The sequence below is a fragment of the Halichoerus grypus genome, chromosome 1, assembly GCF_964656455.1.
Source record: "Halichoerus grypus chromosome 1, mHalGry1.hap1.1, whole genome shotgun sequence".
NCBI lineage: Eukaryota > Metazoa > Chordata > Mammalia > Carnivora > Phocidae > Halichoerus > Halichoerus grypus.
The window spans coordinates 211,644,929-211,662,227 of record NC_135712.1 but is presented as its reverse complement, the minus strand read 5'-3'; the positions used below and the strand labels follow the sequence as shown (position 1 = coordinate 211,662,227).

The 17,299-nt window shown below is 50.7% G+C and overlaps 1 protein-coding gene across 3 annotated transcripts in view; it reads left to right on the top strand.

Moving 5' to 3' along the window:
- The first annotated feature begins 649 nt into the window (after window positions 1-649).
- The window catches only part of VAV1 (vav guanine nucleotide exchange factor 1), a 48,848-nt gene continuing 32,198 nt past the window's right edge, over window positions 650-17,299 (top strand). Inside the window, exon 1 of one of the 3 annotated variants that reach the window (XR_013441852.1) lies at window positions 650-933. Coding sequence is in view for 2 of the 3 variants with exons in the window: in XM_036066104.2 (XP_035921997.1) it covers window positions 730-933 (204 nt within the window). In the remaining variant the exon portion in view is untranslated. The remainder of the gene's footprint in view (window positions 934-17,299) is intronic. The other 2 variants (XM_036066104.2, XM_036066103.2) reach the window with 2 other exon arrangements.

The following is a 17,299-nucleotide window of genomic DNA, read 5'->3' as shown; positions in this document are numbered from 1 at the left end:
AACTGTTGGAGGTGAGGGAGCAGCTAGCCATGAAGTTACTTGTTGAAGGCAGAGGAGCGGCATGTGCAAAGGCCCTGTGGCAGGATTTTGGGGTAAGATTCTAGGGTGTCCTGGTAAGGAGGCCTGTGTGGCTGGAGCAGAATGCATGAGGGAAAGTGGTGAGTGGAAGAGGTGAGGGCAGGGAGGGGCATGTCATGTAGGGCCTTGTTGGCTGCAGGGCAGTGGGCTGTAAGAAGAGGAGGGACATCATGACTTGCCCAGATGCTCACAGGTGTGCTCCTCCGTGGGGAGGACAGACTGTGGGGGCGGGAGTGAGCCTGGGGACCAGGGTAGAGGAGAATACGCTCGTTCAAGCTAGGATGTTGGGTGCCAACGCGGGGTGGAGGCAGGGGAGAGAGGGTTCAGAAGAGAGCAGATCTTGAGTCTGTTGCTGAGAGGACTGGATATGGAGGAAGGCAGCAGGCCTCAGTAACTCCACCAGCAGCCCCCCACCCCCAGGTGCCCAGGCCTGTGTTGAGCTGGTGGGGGGAAGAGATGCCGGGGCCTGCATAGAAGGGGCTGGGCTGCAGGTGCTCCCGCCTCCCCCCCCCCACGGCTCCGCCTTCTCCACCCCCTCTCAGGGCGACAGTTACAGGCAAAGAAGAGGAAGTGGTAGCTAGCTAGCTTAGGCAGGCAGGCGGGCGGTGGAGGCCGCAAGGGCGCGCGGGCTGACCCGGTAAGGCAGCCGCCATGGAGCTGTGGCGCCAGTGTACCCACTGGCTGATCCAGTGCCGGGTGCTGCCCCCCAGCCACCGCGTGACCTGGGACGGGGCCCAGGTGTGCGAGCTGGCACAGGCCCTCCGGGATGGCGTCCTTCTGTGTCAGCTGCTCAACAACTTGCTGCCCCATGCCATCAACCTGCGTGAGGTCAACCTGCGCCCCCAGATGTCCCAGGTGAGCCCGCCACTGGCTGGAGTGCCAGGGGTTGGAGGTGGGGGCCACCCCTGGCTGGCACCAGGAGACTTAATACACTGAAACTCTGGGCCTGTGATGTAGAAGAGAATATGCTCCGGACTCTGGGGCTGGCACAGGGGGAAGAAGGGGAGGGATGGAGGGGGTGGTAAACTCTGAGATCCGGGGATGTCTCACCCAAGGGTAACAGGAATGGGTTAATAGGCTCTGGGTTAGTGCACATCCAGGCTGAGAACTGACACACTTGGGGTTAAAGCTTCCAAGCCCCAGGCTGACTCCACTGAGGTTCAAACCCCCAGATGGGACTGTGTGGGGGTCTTGAGGGTTACCTGGGAACCCCCAGGTGACCAACAGTTTGCCTGAGGTTTTTACCTCCTTTGACACCACCCCCCCCCCACCTTCTGCCTATGTGGGAGGGGCCTCCACCAACTTCTTCCCCCACATGTGTCTCCTCCCAGGCCCTGGGCCCCTTCCTTCCCCTCACATCTTCTTCCCCTTCGCTTCCTGCCTGGGCCTGGGGCGCGTGGGGCGGGTGGGGGGCTGTGGGCCCCTGGGCTCTGGCCTTCCTAGCTCTATCCATCCCAGGGAGACATTGAGAAAAGCCTTGGTGTTGAGCCCAAGAGTAGGTCCTGGGGTTTTGGAGCCTAGAAATAACTGCTCTTTCTCTGTAGGGATTACTGCAAAGGCCCAGGTCCGGGGAGGGTGGATTGTACTGAGCAGGGCCCTGCTAGACTCAGGAAATATATTCAAATCCCTATTTGAATGCGGTTGGGGTGGAGGAGGTAACGTGACTGGATCCCCTCTCTGTAGCCCCTTCTCTGGATCCCTGTGGTCTCCTGGGTGCTGGGTGGAAGCTGTGTATGCTGGGGGCTAGGGGCTCCGGGTGCCTCACCTGCCTTGGGAGTCTGAGAGGGACACTCACCTCTGGCCCTCAGGCTCCACTCTGCAATGAAAGCTTTGTGTCAGGGAGCTGTGGATTGGTGGGGAGCCTTTTCTCTGGTCCTAGATGCCACGTGCGGATGCAGGGGGGGAAGTAACTTCTCAGGGAGGGGGCCCATGGGGGTCCCTGGGGGGCATTTCCTGGGGACACGGCCTTGGGGTTGGGGAGGTGGGTGGCCCACCCTCCTTAGCCCAGGCCAGGCTTACTGAAAGGATGAGGGAACTCCAGAGGCCCAGCCCCTCTGGCCACAGGCCATCCCAGATTTGCATACATTTGCTTACCTTCTGGCTTCTAGCAGATGGGGAAGTAGCCATGGGATCTATCAGGCCCCGGACCCACAGGCGGTCAAGGTCCCCAGTGAGGCTTTAATAGCAGCTGATGGGGAAGTGGATAAACTTGAGGATGAACTTCCACCCCTGCCTACATCTTGCCTACTGCTGGTTGTCTAATGAAGGGCACGGAGACATGGCCTTAATATCTGGGAAGGCAGCTGTGGGGACTGCAGGGAGGCAGCCTTCTTCTTTGTGCCAGGCAGTGCCGAGGACCCGGGCCAGGCCTGGCCCTCCAGGTGCTCCAGACTGGGGAGATGGACACCCCCAGGCCTGTGCGGTCACGACTGGGACAGAGGGAGAAACCTCAGGGCTGGGAGCCCTGAAGCAAAGGCAAGACATTGGCTGGCGATGTCAGGCTTTATGCAAGAGGGGACATTTGTGCTATGTTTTGAAGAGTGAGTATGAGCTTTCTCATTGCTCTGGCTTCCTATGCCCAGCTGTGTCAGGCCCCAGGCTGCGCAGGGCTGTCCCCCAATCCTCCCATATGGAGCTCTGTGCCTTCCTGTCTCTGCTCATCTTGTCTCCCCTCAAAGCTCAGCCCTGTGCCCTGTTCACAGCGGGGATGTGTGCGCGAAGCCAAAAGGGGGGTCCAGTGGGGTGGAGGGAGGTGACACAAGGACAGAACAGCTTCTCTAGGTTTGCAGGGCCCCATCTGTCCATTGATTTAAGCTGGGGCCACGGACCGCCCTTGGGGTGTGGAAGGGCAGAGGGAGAAAAGGGGAAAATGATCCCGACAGGAGCGGCATAGATGAAGGTGTGGCGGCCGGAATTCGGATGCTTCTCAGTTCCTCTGCATTTTCTCAGTTGTTTCCGGGGAAGAGGGTGGGAAGAGCGCCTGCACTCAACGGCAATTGCGATGTATGTTAGGCCTCTTCTTGGTGCTGGGATAGTGGGAAGGAGACCCACACAGAGCCCTGTCGCTGAGGAGCCCGTCTTCCAGTGGTCGAGACCGACAGTGAGCAAATAAGGAAACGTTTACCTTGTGGGGAGGCGGTATGTGCTCTGGAGAAATCAAAGCAGGAAAGGGAGCTCCTGAGTGTGGGGGTCGCACTCTTGAATAGGTGGTCCGGGAGGCCTCGCTGATAAGGTGACATTTGGGCAGAGACATTTGGGGAAATTAGGGGATTAGCCGTGTGAATCCGGGGACACAGTGCTCCTGGCAGGGGTACGGCCAGTGCAAAGGCCCTGAGGCGAGAGCTTGTGGGTGGCCTCAGAGTCTGCTGGGAATGGCTCATGGCTGAAGTCAGACCAGAGTGCCTACAAGCTGGATGGTCCCTCTGAGATCTGAGGCCGAGGGAGGATCATATCACTGGTGGCACCCTGACCACCAGACATCCTAACTTACCTCCTCTCTCTGGGAGTCCACACTCTGGGTTGCAGAGATGAAACTTTAAGGCCAAGGGAGTGGAGAGGAAGGGACGAATGTGACAGTCATGGTGGGAAAGACCCACCAGGGCGTGGGAGCTGATTAGACCTGGCAGAGAGGCAGGCTCTGGGGCCCGGATGATGTCAAGGTCCCCAACCTGTGAATGCCTGGGCCACTGACAGAGGCAGGGGAGAGGGCGGGAGAGTTAGAAGGGGGGTCAGCTGGAGGGCAGTGGCTCTAAGGGGCCAGACCTGGGTTCAAATCCTGATGCCACCACTTCCTGGCTTACCCTCTCCAAGCCTCAGTTTCCCCATCTGTGAAACGTGGGTAAAAATGGGACCTTTATTTCGAGGACTGTTGTGCTATTTCAGTACTGCTTAGCATGGTGTCTGACAGCTAATAAACCCTCACTAAAAAGTCTTCTTAGGAAGGATGTGGGGTAGCAAGAGGGTAACACAGCAAGCAGGAGTTTAGGTTGGGGTAGTATTTCTCAGCTGAGGTGATTTTGCCCCCCGCCCCCCAGGGGCATTTGGCAACGTCTGGACCCGTTTTTGGTTTCATCACATCTGAGAGATGCTACTGAAATCTAGTGGATGGATGTCAAGGGTCCTGCTCAATATCCTACAATGCTTCACACAGCAGAGAATTCTCTGCCCCAAATGTCAATAACACTGAGGTTGAGAAACCCTGTGATCGGGGACAGAGATCTGCAAGAATCTTTAAAATATTTATTTGGGTGAATAATACGTTCATATGGTTCAAATATTAAAACACATAAAAAGGGGGGCTCCTGGGTGGCTCAGTCGGTCAAGCGTCTGCTTTCAGCTCAGGTCATGATCTCCGAGTCCTGGGATTGAGCCCCGAGTTGGGCTTCCTGCTCCGCGGGGAGTCGGCTTCTCCCTCTTCCTCTCCCTCTGCCCCTAACCCTGCTCATTCTCTCTCTCTCTCAAACAAACAAATAAATCTTAAAAAAAAAACACATAAAAAGGTGCACAGGGAAAAATTTAACTTCTCATCCTGTCCCTTAGATACCCAGCTCCTTCTTTCTCCCATGTAACTACTTTTTTTTTTTTTTTTTAAGTTGACTGTATATCCTCCCAGAGTTTCTTTATACAAACATAAGCAAATAGGAATTTAGGTTCTTATTTCCTACCCTCCTCCCTTAACATGGAAGATGGCACATACCACTGACTGCTTTATGTCTTGCTTTCCTCACTTAATAATCATCTTGGGACTCTTTCCAAATCAATACATAGAGATTGTCCTCATTTTCAAAAAAATGACCGCATGGTATGCCAGCTAGTCCATTTATTTAACAAATGACTTATATTGTGTTAACTATGTGCCAGGCATTAATCCAAACCAGGGGCCAGCAAACTACAATCCAAAAGTTGAATCTGGACCACAGCATGTTTTTTTTTTTAAAGATTTTATTTATTTATTTGAGAGAGAGAGAGAAAGCGATATATATATAGAGAGATGATAGATAGAGAGCACGAGTGCACTAGCAAGGGGGAGAGGGAGAAGCAGGCTCCCCACTGAGCAAGCACCCTGGGATCATGACCTGAGCTGAAGGCAGGCGCTTAACTGACTGAGCCACCCAGGGACTCCTGGATCACAGCATGTTTTTATAAATAAAGTTTTATTGGCACACAGCCATGTCCATTGATTCACGTATGCATTGTCTACGGCTGCTTTCCAGCTACAACCATGGAGTTGAGGGGTTGCCATAGACAGTCTGGCCTGCGGAGCTGAAGATATTAACTATCCAGACCTTTGTAGAAAAAGTTTGCAGGTTCCTGTTGTAAACATTTTCTTTTCTTTTTTTTTTAAGATTTATTTATTTGTTTTAGAGAGAGAGAGAGAGCTAGAGAGAGCATGAGTGGGGGAGGGGCAGAGGGGGAGGGAGAGTCCCAAGCTGACTCCACGCTGAGCGCTGAGCCTGATGTGGGGCTCAATCTCACGACCCTGAGATCACGACCTGAGCCGAAACCAAGAGTCGGTCGCTTAACCGACTGCGCCGCCCGGGCACCCCGTAAACATTTTCTATACATTAACTTGTTTAATCCTCATAACACCCTAGGTGGTAGATGGTATATTATCCTCATTTTTCACGTGAGGAATTGAGGCACAGAAGTGTCAAGTAACTTGCCTCAGGGAGCCTAACTTGAAAGCGGCAGAGTTGGGGATTGTAACCCTGGACAGCCTGGCTCTGGGATTCTTGCTGTCCACAGTTACCCAAAACTGCCTCTATCCCATTGCTCAGTGGGGTGATCATTTATTTTCTCATCCTCTCTATCAGTGGACACTTGGATTGTGCCAGGCTTCTGTTATGACACATTTACTTCAACCATTAACCTTGTCCATGAATCATTTTTTGACTCCTCTTCTGTGTGACCTTGGGCTTGTTACCTAACCTCTCTGTGCCTAAGTATCCTCATCTCTAAAATGGGGATAATAAATCCCTATCTTTAAGCATAATGAATTACTATAAAGGACCTAGAAAAGTCCCTGGCTACACAGGAATGTTATTATTGCTGCCATACACATGAGTAAGTATCTCCATGGAATAAGTTCTCAGAAGGATTTGCTGGCTCAAAGTGTCTGAGCCTTTGTGTTTTTGGTAGATATTGCCAAATTGTTCTCCATATGGGCCTGTTCCCATGTGGGCTATTCCAATTACATTACCACTGACAAAGCATGAGAGTTCTTACTGGCCGTCACCTTGCTATGGCTTAATTTACATTTCTCTTATTCTGAGTGAGGTTAAACCTCTTTTCCTTTGTTTAAGAGCTATTTCTATTTTTCTTGGTGAAGCAATATTTGTTCATATCATTTGCCCATTGTTTTTTTCCTTCTGGGACTGCTGTCCTTTCTTATTGATTTTTAGGAACTCTTTATATATTAGGCTGGCTTGAATTTCAAGTCAGGTACTTACTACCTTTGTTATCGTGAAGAAAAAGAAACATTGTTTGACCTATCTGAGCCCTGGTTGTCTTATCTATAAAATGGGGATGTGGACAGCACGTTTATCTCAGGGGTTGTATGAGGGTAAAATGTGATAGGTTAACTTAAATTCCTTACTGGTGTGATTGATGTGCTAAATTCAGCCAATGCTAAAATAGGGGGAGGCACTCCTTTTTGTTCTTTGATTTCAGTCAGTCTGAGTTGGCTGTGCGGTGTGGTATAAGTCACGGTGTGTAATGGTATCTGCTATACCAAACGACACACTTCAGTAGCAGTAAGGGTTTACTTCTTGCTCACATCACAATCTAGTTTGGGTCAACTGGGGGCTTAAGGGAGTGGCTCTTCTTTACAAAGTACCTACAGGACCTGGGCTCCTTCCATCCCATGGCCCTACTCTCCCTAAAGCCCTTGGAGTCCTCTCTATCCAGAAGGGGGGGAAGAAGAGTGTGAGGAGGGAAACCATGGGAGGCTTTCATGGGCCAGGCCCAGAAGTGGTGCTGTCACCTCCGTTCTTGATCCATTGGCCAGAACTCCATCACATGGTCCCATCCAACTGCAATGGTTTAGGCTGAGAATGGTTTAGCTGGGAGCTAGGGAGGACAGGAGATGGTTGGGTAGACATAGAAGAGAATGCTGTAGAACCCCAGAAGGATGCCTACCTGGCTTCAGAGATGCAGGGCTGGAGGGGCTGGCTTGGAGGAAGCCGTAGTGGGATAAGGAATGAGGAGGGCTTGAATCAAAGCCATGAGGGAGGAATTCAGCTAGGGACTGGGGAGCCTGGGTGGGAGCAAATCTCAGCAAAGTAGGTTGGGTTAGCCTGTTTGGAAGACCTCATCTCAACATGTCTACTACAGCTGATGGGGACGGAAGTCTGGGAGGGCCAACATTTGGTATTGTGCCTTCTTTTCTTCCATTTTGTTCTGTACACTGACTTCCTTTTAGGCCTTGTACTGGGAAATGTCACCCTTTAGGACTTTCCACAGAGGATGCTGGAAAATCCTGTCCCTCTCCTGCTCCCAGCCCTCCCATGGCTCCCCATTGCCTTTGGGGCAAAAGACAAAGTCCTCACCCTGGCCCATGGGAGTCTATGCATTTGGCCTCTGGCCACCTCCTGGCCCTCCCCTCCCCCCTCTCTTCCCTTTCCTCACTCTACTCCAGACACATGAGTCTCCTCACTGTTCCCAGAAGCCCACCAGGTCTGATCCAGCCTCAGGGCCTTTGCACATCTGTTCTTTCTCCATGGATCTGTCTCCCACCAGATATACACTGTGATTGTTCTCTTATCTCCTTCAGGTTTCTTATCAGGGAACTTCCCTGGTTTCCACACATAAGATTGTACCCCTTACGCCCTGCCGCTCTGCGCTCCCTCTTCTTTTTCTTATTTTATTTTTCTTCATAGCACTTACAGCCCTCTGACTTACATAGTTTTTACTTCTTTGCTTATTATCTGCTTCCCCCACTGGAATGTCAGGGCAAGGCTTTTGTCTGTTTGGTTCACAACTGTGTCCCTGGTGCCTAGAAGAGCACCTGGCACATAGTAGGTGCTCAATAAATATTTATCAACTCTTCACTTCATTCAATTTATTCATCCTTCCTTTAATACTGGGACAGCAAATCATAACTTATGTCCTGTTTCATACACACAACTTAATCGATAAATGGTCACACTCATTTGTTGACATATTGTCTGTGGCTGCTTTCATTACATGAATAATCATGACAAAGATGCTATGACCTGCAAAGCCAAAAAAAAAAAAAAATTGCTGCCTGTCTCTTTACAGAAAGAGTTTACCAATTGATCCCTGATTTAGTGGGTATTTGTTGAGTGCTTACTTATTATTGGTTAGTGGTGGTTGGTTAGCAGTGGTTAAGTATGGATTGCTTGAGATCAGTCCCGCCTCTGCTGGTTCCTAGTTATGTGACTTTGGGCAAGTGTGCAGGCCTCTCTTGCCTTTGGTTTTCTCTTGTAAAATGGGGAAAGTGATGATGATGATGCTAGTAATAATAATAATGATGACAACACCCACGTCATGGATATTTCCTTATATTAAGCCATGCACAGGATGATGGAGAATGCCATGATGAATGACACACAGATCCTCATGCAGCTCATGGAAATAGACGAGGAAGTAGGCAGTTACCCGAGAGTGGAACACACAGTCTGCCGATGGGTGGGTGGAGCCCAGGGCGTTATGGGAACGGAGAGGCGGGAAACCCCAGAAGCAATCATGGTAGGCGTCTTGGAGGAGGTGACATGGCAATTGAGTGTGGAGGTTGGGGCATATTTGAGGAGCCAAAAGAAGTTCTGTTTGTCTCCCTTGCTAACATTAATGGCGCCAGGAAGTGGGCAGTACCCAAGGGTGTGTTGGATGGGCACAGCTGAGCTAAAGATCTCACCACATTGTACAGATTAACTGTCCCCCTTTGATAGCGGGGATGGTGTTCTGAGACCTGGGCTTTAGGAGGAACTTGGGAGTCAGGTCCCTTGGGGAAGAAATAAGGGATGTTCAGTTGGAGAAATTTGAAGTTTGAGGAAATTCTGAGCTCAGTCTGCAGAAATTTTAACCAAGAGTTTTAGACCTAGTGACCAAAAACCCAACTGAAACTGCCTTCATAAAAAAGAATATTTACTAGCTCACATAACTGAAAAGCTTAGGAGAAAAAAGCTTCAGGTCCAGCTGGATCCAGGGGCTCTATCTCAGGATCACCTCCACCCCCTTTTCGGTTGTTTTCCTCCATTCTCAGTCATCCTTTTCCCTCATGGTGGCAGGCAAGGGTGCCCAGCTGCTCCAAATTTAGATGCCCACATTTTTGTGTACAGTGGAAAATAGCGGCTCAAGCCCCGATCTATGCTTCACTGGGCATGATTTCTTTGTGTATGTGTGTTGTGTGGGTGTGTGGGGGGGAGTCACATATCTGTTCCTCAACCAATTGTTGTGGTTGGTAGAATATGATGCTCTGATTGGCCAGGCTGAGGTCACATATCTGTCTATTTCTGGAGTTGGGGAGGGGTCGACCCCACCCAAAGGAGCTAGACTAGGAGGAGGACCGGTGGCTCCCAGGGGACACTGCGGGGCTGCTAGCAGAAGAATGGGAATAGATGTCAGGAGGCAATCAGTGTTTATACTGGCATCCAGTACGAAGTTGCTGCACAGCCTCTCACCAGTCCCCGCTGCTGACAATTGGAGCCCCATCTTTCTCTGTCCTGGGGGCTGCTCTGTGCATCATAGGATGTTTGGCAGCATCCCTGACCTCCACCCACTCGATGCCAGTAGCACCGTCTACCCTGGAGCTGTGACAAGAAAATGTCTGCAGACATTGTCAAATGTCCCATAAGAGGTAGAATCCCCTATCCCCGCCCCCTGCCCCAAAACTCTGTTTTGGAGGGAGTGAGCTTCTGATCTTGGGGAGGGTCCAAAGAGACATGCATGGACAGTTACTGTCTGGGGACAGTGAAGAAGAGATCGAGAGCTTCACTGAGTTAGAATAATCAGTTATTTTATTATCAGCAACAGGAGCTGTGCTGAGTGCCGGGGCTATGGGAAAGAACACAGCAGATACATTCTCTGGTCTCCTGAGTTCATGGCCTTGTGGGGGAGAAGGGCAGTATACTTGTTTCCTGTGGCTGCACTAACAAAGGACCACAAGCTGGGGGGCTTAAAATACCAGAAATATATTGTCTCACAGTTCTGGAGATTAGAGGTCTGAAATCAAGGTGTGAGAAGGGTTGGGCTCTTTCTGGAGGCTCTCAGGGAGAATCCATTCCTTGCCTGTTCCAGCTTCCAGTGGCTCCTGGCATTCCTTGGCTCCTGACTGTCACTCTGTCTTCACCAGGTTGTCTCCTCTGTGTCTGTCTGTCTGTGGGTCTCTGCTGTGTGTCTCATGTGAGGACACTTGTTGGTGAATTTAGGGCCCACCCCAGTAATCCAGGATGATCTTGTGATCTCGAGATCCTTAACTTAATTACATCTTGCAAAGTCCTTTTATTATTTTTCCCTCCAAATAATGTCACATTCACAGGTAGGTTCCAGGGATCTGAGGTAGTTATATCTTTTGGGGGGGCCACCACTCAACCCACTATAGACAGTAAAAAAGCAAATCAACAAAATATTACAATAAATGCTGCAGACAAAATAAGCCAGAGGTCAAGATGGAGGAGAGGAAAGGGGCATGCTTCTGGAGGTTGGTCAAGGAAAGCTGAAAGCTGAAGGATGAGGAGCTAGCTCTGGGAAGAATGGGGTGAGGAGGGTAAATGCCATGCAAAGGCCCTGTGGTGAGGACGGTGAATGGTGAAGGGAGAGTGATGGGATTAAGGTTGGGAAGAAGGCGCTTCACTAGTGTGGCTGTGGGTATGTGTGCACAACTAGATGTGATGGGAAGTCCTTGGAGGGTTTAAGCAAATTGGTGGGTTAAGGAGGTCCCTCTAGCTGCTCTGTGGGGACCGGATTGTTAGGGTGATTGAAATGGCAGTGAGGGGACCTGGGCGGAGGGGTTGATGGAGGTGTCCCACGGGGATGTGATGGTGGCCGGACTAGGAGTCAGGAACAGTGGATGGGCTCACGTTTCAGTGGTTGTGCTGGTCAGACTTCCTGACAGACTAGATGGGGGAGGGGTGGAAGGGAACGAAAGGAGGTAAGATGATGTCTAAGTTTGTAGCTTAGGAACTTGCGTGAATGGGGGCAATATTTGCTAAGAGGGGAAGGCTGGGGAGAGTCAAATTTTGGGGGAGTTCTGATGGGGCTGAGTTACCCTGGAGATGGAAGGCAGCACAACATAGTGGTTAGTGCAGTGGTTCTCAAGCGGGGGTGTGGGGAGCAACTCTGTCCCCCAGGGGACATTTGGAAATGCCTGGAGATATCTTTGGTTCTCACTACTGGAGGGAGTGGTGTGCTCCTGGCATCTAGTGGGTAGAGACCAGGGATGCTGCTTATATCCTAAATGTTTGGTAATGCTTATATCCTAAATGTTTGGTAATCCCAGGACAGCCACTGAAATATCAATTGTGCTGAGGCTGATATGAGGGGCAAAGACTATTACATGGGGGTCTGGATTCTAGTCTTGACTGTGGGATCTTGGGTGAGTTACTGTACCTTTCCGTGGCTCAGTCTCCCCACCTTTCAAATGGGGGTCAGGATAGTCCCTGACTTATAGGTCTATTACAAGAATTAAATGAGTGAATGGGTGTGAAGTTGTCACGTGCTGCAAGCCGTACCTTGTAGTGATTGGTAAGCAAACTCATAGGGGGAGATGAGAACATTTGGGGAGGGAGGAGAGACAGAGAGAAGAAAAGGGGTCTGAGCCTCAGGGTGTAGCCGCATGGAGAGGTTGGGGAGAGAAGGAAGAAGAAGCCAAGGAGTCAGAAGAGAGCCAGTGACTTAGGAGGAAAGCTAGAGACCAAAAGAAGAAAGTGTATCGACAGTGAGGTGTTGGTACTTTGAAACGAACAGTTTTATCGAAGTGGATGGGAATAGTGTCAGAGAGTATAATAAATAACAACAATAGAAGCAAATCCATTTATGGAGCACTTAATATGTGCAAGTGTTCTTCCAAGTATGTAACACTTACAAGTCATTTGATTTTCACAACAAATCCATGGAGTAGGTGCCATGATGTTCAGGTTATCTCTTCTGCAAATCAAACCACCCCAAACTTAAAGACGTAAGACAACTATTTTAGAATTCTCACAGATTCTGTGAGTCAGGAATTCAAATGGAGTGTGGAGATGATGGTTTGTCAGCCCCACGATGAGAAGCCTTGAATGTCTGAGGGCTGGAATCAGCTGGAGGAGCCTTCCCCTGCACGCTGGGAATCTGGGATGGGGTGCCTGAGCTCAGGCTGGGGCTCTTGACTGGAGCAGCGGCCCGTGGCCTCTCCATGTGGCTTGGGCTTCCTCACAACATGGTGACTGAGTTTTGAGGAGTGTGGAGAGATCAAGGGTTTCTCAAGGTGGAAGCTGCAAGTTTTCTTCTGACCAACTTAGAGACCACGTGGTGTCGCTTTGCTGCAATTCGCTAAGACCAGCCTGAATTCAAGGGCAGGGGAATCAGACTGCACCTCCTGATGGTGATGTGACAAGTCCCACTGCAGAAGAGCATGCTGGATGGGTGCTATGTTTGTGGCTATCTTTGGAAAGCACAACCTGTTCTTCATTATTATCCTAGTCTCACAGATGAGGAAATGGAAACATGGAAAATTTAAGTGAGTTGCCCAAGTGAGCAAGTAGCGATGCTGGGATTTGAACCCCCAAACCTGTGACCATAAGCACTATATGAATATCGCCTCTTTGAGGGAGACATGTGAACCTTTTAAGTGGTTATGGAGATAGTCTTGGATTCAAATTTCTGGTTCTCTCAGTCAGGGTTTAGCCAGGAAAGCAGAAAACATCTTAGATCTTTCAGACAGAGAGGATTTAATTCAGGGAATGGCTAATGGGTGATGGGGGAGCTGAAAAGACAGATGGGGAATACTGAGGTAACCCAGAGAGTGGCCACTGGGCTGGAGAAACAGTAGAAGAGGTGGTGTGACCAGGGTCCAGAGGCCAGAACCATTCAGGGGAGCCAGGACCTTCTGCAAGCACTGCCATCAGGGAGCCGAGACCAGGAAGATGTATTTGCTGCTGAAGAGAAAGAGCAAGAGAGGGAGAAATACCTTGGTTTCTCTTCCTCCCGCCCTTTGGTCTCCTGCCTGGGCATCCCATTGGCTGAGCCTACCTGAATGCCAGGGTGCAAAGGAGCCTGGGAAATGTAGTTCCCTTTGCTGTGACGCAGAGCAAAGGGCAGGCAGGGAATGGATCTGAGAGCAAGCTGACCAAGGGTCCTCATAGTAACTGCCTCTTGGAGCTCAGTGTTATCTCAATGGGAGCTGCTGTTATTGCTATTTGCCTGAGAACAGGTGAAATGCAATGGTTTCATTTCCTGAGGCGGGGTCCTCTTTAGTTCTAATGGCTCTGGTGGTTTTGGAGTTTAGTTTAATCTTATCAAATCCAGATCTCCTTTCTTAGGACTCTCCACCAGCACACAGCTCATCAGCCTTCCTCCAGACAACCCATCAGAGATCTGCCTGCAGTAATTATGTCCCTGGCTTCCTCCAGGTCACCTCTAGTCCTGGTAGAACACCACAGCAACTTCATGGCTCCTCAATGGACATGTTTCCAGAAATCCACCTTGGAGTGTCTGTCTTATGCCTGTCTGCCCTGGGGACTCAGAATGATCCCCACATGGGTGTAACATCCAGCACCCCAAAAGATGTGGGCCTGTTCCCTTCAGTGTGATCTGTGCTGGAGTGTGGGACCAGGGGAATTAGGGAAAAGGCATTAACCATTTGTGCTTCCTTCTCAGGGACTCTGAGATATGGCCAAAGGGTGGAATGCTCTGGTGACAACCACCTGCCCCATTTTGATTACAGTTTTGTTTTTTTTTTTTAATTATTTAGAGGGAGAGGTGGGGGAGGGGCAGAGGGAGAGAGAGAATCTTTTTTTTTTTTTTTTTTAAAGATTTATTTATTTATTTGAGAGAAAGACACAGAGAGAGCACAAGCAGGGGGAGAGGCAGAGGAAGAGGGAGAAGCAGACTCCCTGCTGAGCTGGGAGCCCAACGTAGGGCTCGATCCCAGGACCTCGAGATCACGACCCGAGCCAAAGGCAGATGCTTAACCATCTGAGCCACCCAGGCGCCCCATGGAGAAAGAGAATCTTAAGCAGTCTCCATGCCCAGCATGGAGCCCGACGTGGGGCTCAATCAACCCTGAGGTCATGACCTGAGCCGAAATCAAGAGTCGGATGCTTAGGCTACTGAGCCCCCCAGGCACCCCTGATTACACAGTTTTGATATCCAGTTTTGGTAAATCAGCACCTGATACTGCCCTTGGTTCACTCCCTCCCACTCCTACTTTCTCACGTTGCTCCAGCCACACTGGCCTCCAACCTCTTTTTCCAATGCACCAGGCAGTGTCCTGCCTCAGGGCTTTTGTCCTGGCTGTTCCCTCTGCCTGGAATGCTTTTCCTCCAGGCACCCACCTGGATCATTCCATCCTTCAAGCCCTTACTCCAATGTCACATTCTGAGAGAAGCTCCCCAGACCTTATTTAAAACTGCACCCCCTCCTAGCACTCCCCTCCCCTTATCCCACTTACTTTTCTCCCTTCATACTCACCACCTTATACATACATACCCATGTAACACTTTGGTGGTGTGTCTCCTTCTACCGGACAGTCAGCCTCAAGCTAGCAGGGATGTGTATCTCTTTTGTTCACAGCTGTATCCCCATGACTTGGATCAGTACGTGGGGCATAGTTGATGCTCAGTAAATATTTGTTGAATCAGTGAAGGGATGGTTGCAAGATTAGAGCGCTCTGTCATGCCGCTCCATCTGGTCATATGCTATGCACCCTCTCGGTATGCTTCTTTCACTCAGTACCATTCTTCTGCGATTTATCGTAGTGCTGTGTGTATCAGTCCTTCATACCTTATTCCTGAGTTGAATTCCAGCGCATGGACACCCCACAGTGCGCTCACCCTTTCTCCTCTTGAGGGACACCTGGGTTGTCGCCATGTTTCGGCTGCCACAGATACGGCTGCTGTGAACACTCAGCTCCGTGTGAACACTTGCTTTCGTTTCTCTGTGTAAATGCCTGAAGGTAGAATAAGTTGTGTGGTAGATGCGTGTCCAACCTTTTAAGAAACTGCCAAACCATTCTTCCAACTTGGTTGCACCATTGACATCCCAGCCAGCTGTGCATGAGGGTTGCCTGGAGCACTCCTCTTGCTTTGCCATCCCTTAGTACTTGGCTTTATCAGACACCTTTTCCATTTAACCAGATCCCTCCCTATGCTGTTTCCCATGCTCGCTCACCCACCACTGTTGTAACCAATCAATTATTAATGCCACTCTCTGCTCAGTGTCCATCTCCCCACTAGGCTATAAGCTCTGTGGAGACACGGTTCTGTCTGTCTTGGCCACCACCAGGTCCCGGGGCTTGGCACACAGTAGGCTCTCAATACATGCTTGCTGAATGAATGTATGACCCTGCTTGGTGGACCAGGTGCTAGAGTGGAGATTCAGTTGGTATTTTCATTCCCAGAGCGAAGACGAGGAAGGGGAGGCACCAGATGGTGCAGTAACCCATCCAAGGTCCTTGAGCTTGCAGCGGCTGGGCTGGGAGAGGAACCATGTCTCTCTGACCCCCTCGACTGACACTGAGATGTTGAGTGTGTGTTCCGGTGAGAGAGGAGGAGACAGAATAGAGACAGGCTGGCATGGGGAAGGTTTTGAAGGCCAGGATGCGGAGCTGATGCTCTGTACCTCTGCTTCCAGGGTTTGAAGAGGGAGCACAGCACACCCACCCTCTCTGGTCTGCAAGATGAAGTCTTGCAGTCCCAAGATTAGGGGGCTTCAGGGCTGAATGCAGAGGCCCCCCTTCTTCTGTCTCCCTGAGCAAGCCCTGGTAACAGGCATTTCCTGTTTCCGGTGGCTCCCTGGGCTGGGGTGGGGTAGGGGAGCTGATTGCAGCAGTTGTGCTCAGCTGTGGGTCCTCTCTGCTGCTCCCTGCCCCCAGTCACCAAATGGGGCCTCTGTCCCTGCATACTGGTTCCCGAGAGGAGGGTGGCAAACTAAACCAACCTTTCTGGCTCTTTCTTTGCCTTGGGCAGAGGTTGTGCTGATGGAGGACCAGCAGGCAAAGGGGAAGTGTCTGGGTGCTGATTTGCATATGGGCAAGATGCCAGCCCAACTCTTTGATATTCTGGTGGAAGGGGGAGGGGGGCTGAGGGGCTTGCCTCACCAACACGGAGGAAATGTTCTCACACACCCCTCCTACCTTTGGTTAAAAGGTCTCCTCTCCTTTGCCACCTCTCCCACGCTTTGGGCTACTAGAAAGTCCTTCTGGTGGTCTAACCTCAGTCATTCTTGCTGCCTGAGGGAGCCCTTTTCTTCAGCTGGCCCTACCCCAGCCTGGAGGCCTGATGAGTCATACCCCCTGTCCCCCCTTGAGATGTCACATGACTTGGGGGAAGAAGTCTCAAGACTCAGCTGATCTCCCTGAGGTCAGGAGGGAACTTCCTCCCTCAGGCCAGATGAGGCCAACTGTTCTGTTGCCCCTGGTGACTTGCAAGCCCTGTCTGGAATCAGCCTACAAGGCTGCAAAGGCTGCTGGGCAGGAGAGTGTTACATGTGGTTCCTGTCACGTGCCAAACCTCCTACGTGGCACCAGGAGGCAGACTGGTGTGGTTCAAAGAGGTAGGGTTGTACAGTGGTTAGGGGCATGGCCTCTAGGCTCAGAGAACTTGTATCTGGCTCTTCATTCCTTCCTGTGTGGCCTCAGGCAAGTGATATATCCTCACTGAGGCTCAGTTGTCTCACTTGTAAAATGTGGATTCATTTATTTACCAACTTTTACTGAGCATCTACTGAGTGCCAGGCATTGTACTAAGTGTTGAGGCCATGGCAGTGAGCAAACAACACTGAGAATCCTCTCCTTGTGGAGCTGATGTGCTAGTGTGTAAGGGAGGACAGACAGATACTAACAAAATAAGTAAGAGAAATATACAGTGCCCCAGACAATAAGCTCTGTGGAAAAAAACACAAAGCAGAGGGGAGGATGGGGAGTGCTAGGTGTGGGGTGTGTGTGTGTGTGTGTGTGTGTGTGTGTGTGTGTAGTGCAGTTTTAAGTAGAGGGACTGGGAAGGTCTCATAGAGAGTGACATCTCATCAAAGGCCCGGAAGAGACAAGGGAAGGAGGCACCAGGTT